At 35.0% G+C, this 5961-nt stretch overlaps 1 protein-coding gene across 2 annotated transcripts in view; it reads left to right on the top strand.

Moving 5' to 3' along the window:
* LOC107685806 (guanine nucleotide-binding protein G(s) subunit alpha-like) overlaps positions 1–5961 on the top strand; it is a 38023-nt gene that overhangs the window by 30521 nt on the left and 1541 nt on the right. For both annotated transcript variants that reach the window (XM_016482531.1, XM_016482532.1), the window contains exon 6: positions 5753–5807. In XM_016482531.1, the coding sequence (XP_016338017.1) occupies positions 5753–5807 (55 nt within the window). The remainder of the gene's footprint in view (positions 1–5752; positions 5808–5961) is intronic.

The raw sequence follows: 5961 nt of genomic DNA, 5'->3' as shown, positions 1-5961 counted from the left end.
TTTTTTTTGTTTTTTTTTACCCAGACATTTCAAATTAACACATTTTAGAGCTGTAACAACAATACCGTAATACCGTGAAACCGTGATATTGTTGCTTAAGGTTATCATACCTTCAAAATCTCATACCGGCCCATGCCTAGTTAACACCTGGTCATGCATGAAAAAAAAAATACCTTCATGTACCATGAAACCGGTATAATTTTGAAAAATACCGTGATATACATTTTTGGTCATACCGCCCAGCACTACTTCAACCTAACATACTTGCTAGAAAGATTGTTTAATACATAGTTCATAATTAAATATAATAATTAAGTGCTGATTATCAGTAAAGATTTTGTTTGGTTGGGATACTATTTGCCTGGATAATTTTGGTTGGTCTGGGTAATTTTTAGCATTGTGACTGCTTAAACAGCAACACACCAAAAAAAACATATTTTGGACCTTTCCTCTGGATAAACGACTAGATGGTGCCATCGGCGTTTCCCCCAGAACAGCTGTTTAGCTCAAACTCTTCTGTTCAATCCAGAACGCATTTGAAAACTGAAAAGGTGCTGAGGGTCAAACAAATATCTCCACAGTTGTAGACAGTCATTTTTTGTAACTTGGTTTGTATAACTTCGTTTAAAGAGAGCAGCAGAGACAATATATGGGTAAATGTTTCTGATATGTTTGGCATTTAAACAGTGTTTTGAATGTGTGTTGGGGAGTTTAAAATGTTTCAAAAACAATTTTTTTGATTTTGACGAACAACATCAGTGGATAAGTAATTCAAAAACCACATTTTCAGAGAACTGTGCCTTTTAAGTAGGGAAAGTAAAAACTGCAATTTAGAAAAAAAGCAATATTATGTGTAGTAATCGTAATTAAGCAGTTATATCCAGTCATACTCATTGCTGCAATATTATTTATACCATCTTAATCATTTCAATATTTTTATAATAAGTAATAATTATAATAATTAATAATTAATTTATGCATTTAACAGACGTTTTTATCCAAAGCAACTTACAGTGCATTCAGGTTAAACATTTTTTACCAGTATGAGTGTTCCCTGGGAATTGAACCCACAACCTTTTGCGCTGCTAACGCAATGCTCTACCACTGAGCCAAAGGAACTTTAAGTAGTAATTGGTTTTGATTTATTATGAAATTTTGGTGATTATATTTTTTTATTATTCACTTACCATATTGTTAGCAGTCAAGAAAGTATGAATACAGTTGCTTTGGGTGGTGTTTAGGAAGGTGCAATATTGTAGGTAATAATAAAGCAATTAGCTCAATCAAAAATCTGAGATTTTAATAATTGTGCTTTTTATGAAAATTCTTAATGGGCAATATTTCAGGGCTATATTTTGAGGGTAAAGTTAGTTGATGGGACAGATGATGTATAAAAAGTTTTAATTATCCTTTTTTTTAATGTTTCTGCACTTTTACTTGCTTCACTTGGCATTTTACTGCAGTGATTTGCTTTAAGTGTGAGTGAGCTGCATACTTTATATAATAAATAAAGGGAGCTGAACAGAAATTCTGTGTTGGCCAAGTCATATGACTCATGTGATACGTTTTGTGTGTGTGTGTGTGTGTGTGTGTGTGTGTGTGTGTGTGTGTGTGTGTGTGTGTGTGTGTGGCCAGACCATCCATTTACTGCTTGAAGTGTACTTTTTTTTTTCTTGAAGTTGGTGCCTAATCATATCTGCACTGCATGCTTAGAACAACTCAAAATAAAATGTATATGCACTAATATCCATCTTGTGTTTTTAAGACTTTGAAAATGCGCTTGAAAGTTTGTGATAGATGTTAAAAGTCTGCTATACACTGTTCCAAGCTAGAACCTCTGCAACTGTTGGCAGACGTTGACACGCAACTATAATTTCATGAACTTCCTGCCGTGCGGCCGTTCGAATTTTAGAATTCCACTTGTGTTGAGGCTGGATTTGGAATGCAGGCCTAAATATACTCGGTTGCAACTATAGCTGTCTCTTCTGCTTGGCATTATGACAGTGGAGGCTGTATGCGTTCTCAACTATTGTACCCAGAGGGGCATGAGTTGTATTATGTCTGACCAGCGGGCTGGGCTATTGTTGGAATCGTTCTATTAATAGAAAGAAAGGCAATAATTGAGATGTGGTGTTAGACAACGGCCACAACACAACTGTCTGTGCAAGTCTCCCCCGTCTATCTGTCTGCATTTTATCCTGTCTGTCTTTCATTGTTTGCTTCGTTTTATTTCTGTTTATGCCCCCTTTTCCACGTGATGTGCCACACGTTCATTTGTGCGGCCTGCTGTACGTGCTGCATGCATGCACATGTACACACTAGTGCAGTGTGTGCATGCTGCTGTGTGTGGGACCTACAGCCTTGCTGTCACATTTCAACCCTGTATGTCACATTCCTGTTGGACTTGGAAAGGAGGGATGCACATGCGCGTCCAGCCAGCGGATTTCTCTCACTTTCTCTCCGATTCCCTCATGCTTTGATTTAGGTGTAACTCTTTTGCAGGTGTTTGAGGAATTTTAATGATTCTTTTACTACTTTTGGAGATAAATATTGGACATTCATTGGTCTTTTAAAATAACTAGTTCATAAAAGTAATTTGTTCTGAATAACATTTGATATAATATTAATTTTATAAATATTAATTGTACTCATCATATTCTAATGTTATATAATATATATTTTATCAGTTTTTTCAGACATTTATTAACTAGTTCATTTAAAAAGACTAATGAATGCAATTCATATAAACATATGAATTATCATATATATATCAGTTATTTTTGTTATAAGAAAAATGTTATTAAACCTGTTATACTGTATTATGACAGCACTTTTTAAAACTAAATTTCAATATCGTGATAAAAGCATTAGCAATTAATCGCAACATGAAAATGTGATACTGGCATATCCCTAATATATATATATATATATATATATATATATAAGAAAGAAATGTATTTATAACTAAAATTTTAAACTAAATGTATTTATTTTTTTCAAGTTGAAGGTCAACTATTTGAATATTGTTTTATGGTGTCAGTTCTGGATGAGAAGCCTTTCAATGTATTCTAATGTTAAATATTAATATATATATATTGTAAACGTTTTATGTATTTTTTATATATGATTTGTATACATTTATGAATAGTAATATTTTAAAATTAAAAAGCTAAAACTAAAATTGTAAAAATAAATATTGTGGGTCAACTAGTATTGTATTGTGTTGTATGAATATTAAATTGTATTATATGGTCTTCTGATGTATAATATCATCATTGACATTATTACAAATCATATGCCTATGATATTCTATAAAAGTGGAGCCAGTTCTGAATGAGAAGCATTTTGATGTATTTTGATGATTAATATATATTTTAGCAGTTTTATGGATATTTATTTATACCTTATTTATATATATTTATAAATCGTAATATTTTAACATTAAAAAACAAACTTAAAACTAAAATAAAATAAAAGTTGAGGGTCAAATAGTTGAGTATTTTATTATAGAAAGAATATTATGTTATATTGTATTATATGGTCTTCTGATTTTTAATGTCAGCACGGACATTGTTATAAATCATATTCCTATGATGAACTATAACAAAAAAAATGCAGCCAGTTCCGAATGAGAACCGTTTCTTTGGGCACATCAATTTTTATTAGTCACGCTTTCTGCATATGTTTGTTTCTGACAAGCGTCTTTAAGATCTCAGTTAAAGAAGCAGGAGGCGAGGTCGAGCCGTCACACCATCTTGCAGCCGTTTTTCGCCGTATAGCAGCTTGACTAAGACGGCGTTTCTTGATCCCCCTTCCTCCCTCTGTTTTGCCCTCTCTTCTCCTCTCTGTTTCCTCCCACTAGAGCCGATCCATTGACTAGAGCAGTGTCTGACTGAGCCCTCTCTGATCACTATGACTCAGAACCCTGCCTGCTTTGATCTCCAGCACAATCATGCGCCACCTGCTGGCTGATTTCGCAGCTGCAGATTGTGTCAGCTGCCATTTTTTTTTTCACCTCCATGGCTGACTTGTGTCGTGCGGTGATTTGAAAATGTGTGTGTGAAAGTTTTGCTGATGCTCACTGGGGCTGGGTAAATGCAGGAATATTTTATTTAAATTAACTTTTGAACATGGGTTTTTCAACAATTTTTCAAATGATTACTAGGGATAGACAGTATGACAAATCTTAACACAGTGTGAATAATTTAGACCACACTAACATTATAGCACAATATGGTATATAAATGAAGTAGCCATGTGGTAATTAGGCATGGGCCGATTACTGGTTTCAAGGTATACCGCGATTTGAAAATGTCACTGTTTCAAAACCACTAATATTTTCCGTTATACCGTTCCTGTGGTATGCGCTGTTTTTCATGTCTCCTCAAAGACTGAAAGTGTAGGAATCCCTCAGGTTGAGTGCAGTGTAGAGAGTAACACGACCCATCCCCCTCCTGTTGGTGCAAGCGAGCGGTCAGTCACGTGTGTGTTAGGATGCCGAACTTAAAGGGTTAGTTCACCCAAAAATGAAAATTCGCTTTTGTTTTACTTACCCTCGAAGCATCTTAGGTGTATATAACTTTCTTCTTTCAGACGAATCCAGTCAGAGTTATATTAAAAATTGTCTTTGATCTTTCAAGCTGTTTAATGGCACTCGGCGGTTGTTGCAGTTGAACAGTCCACAAGTCGTCAAATAAAGCTCGCGCATTCATAATAAAACGTGCCGCAGACGAGCCGTTGCGAATTAGAAGTACAAACCAAAGATTTGCAAAGAAAAATGTTGGGAGGATTTCGATATAAACCGAGAGGAGACTGGTTTTCCTTTGCTAAAGTAAGGAAACTGCTTCCTTTGCTCCTATTAAACAAACTCGCGAGACTAGCATATCTGAGGCGCGCGTGCTGCGCATACGTCATACGCCTTCCGCTGGAACGGATCCGCGTATGATAGATAACGGAGTGTTTTAGTGCAGCGCTGCTTGGTTTACAGCGGAAACCAAGGAAACACTGTATCTGGTGTTCCAGAAGCCCCTCCTGCTGTCAGAAAGTGAATATGCGTCTCATTCAGAGCTTCTGCTGTTTGTTTCGTTCAGGCATGTAGTATAATTTCACAAAGCTGGTCAGAACATTGTTTTTGTTTCAAATTGGGTTGTTATTAAATCAAATTATGTATATGAAATGATATGTATATGAATTATATAACTTAAATTAAATAACTGAAATGATAGATTTAGGTTAAATAAAGATGTCAATCTTTATTTTTCTTCTTTTTAGGAAACAAATCAAAGAAAAAAAAATTCTACTGTTCCTAATATTCTGTATGTTGCTCAAAAACAAAATATATTGTGTTCAGCGGGAAAATTATTTTAATTTTTTTTACTCAGTCATTTAAAAATAACACATTTAAAGCTGTAACGACAATACCGTGAAACCGTGACAATACCGTGAAACCGTGATATTTGTTGCTTAAGGTTATCATACCGTCAAAATCTCATACCGGCCCATGCCTAGTGGTAATGCCTTTTTAGGTGTGCTTTACAGATGTAAGGTGATTGTCCAGCAATGACTAAACTTTGGGTTGTGCATAACATTCTTTAATATTCCTTGTCTTGACTTGCTTGGAATAAATCCAGCTCTCTGTCATCACATTACTCGGTGTTTAATTGCGTCTCTTAAATCAGTCTTACCATATTAATTAAAAAGAAGTGCCGAGACGTACTGGACAGTTGTTAATGCTATTTCTCTTTCTTTTTAGTTTCCTGGACAGGATTGACACTGTGAAACAAAGCGACTATACTCCCACTGATCAGGTGTGTAAATATCCACATGAAGGGATTCAGACATTGATATTGAAGTGTATATCTTTGGGAGCCCTCTTTCTTAAAGGGATAGTCCACCCCAAAATGAAAATTTTGTCATTAATCACTTACCCCCATGTCGTTCCAAACCCGTAAAAGCTTTGTT

The sequence above is a fragment of the Sinocyclocheilus anshuiensis genome, unplaced genomic scaffold (genome assembly GCF_001515605.1).
Source record: "Sinocyclocheilus anshuiensis isolate Anshui unplaced genomic scaffold, SAMN03320099.WGS_v1.1 scaffold822, whole genome shotgun sequence".
Lineage (NCBI taxonomy): Eukaryota > Metazoa > Chordata > Actinopteri > Cypriniformes > Cyprinidae > Sinocyclocheilus > Sinocyclocheilus anshuiensis.
This window is presented reverse-complemented; position numbering and strand designations above follow the sequence as displayed.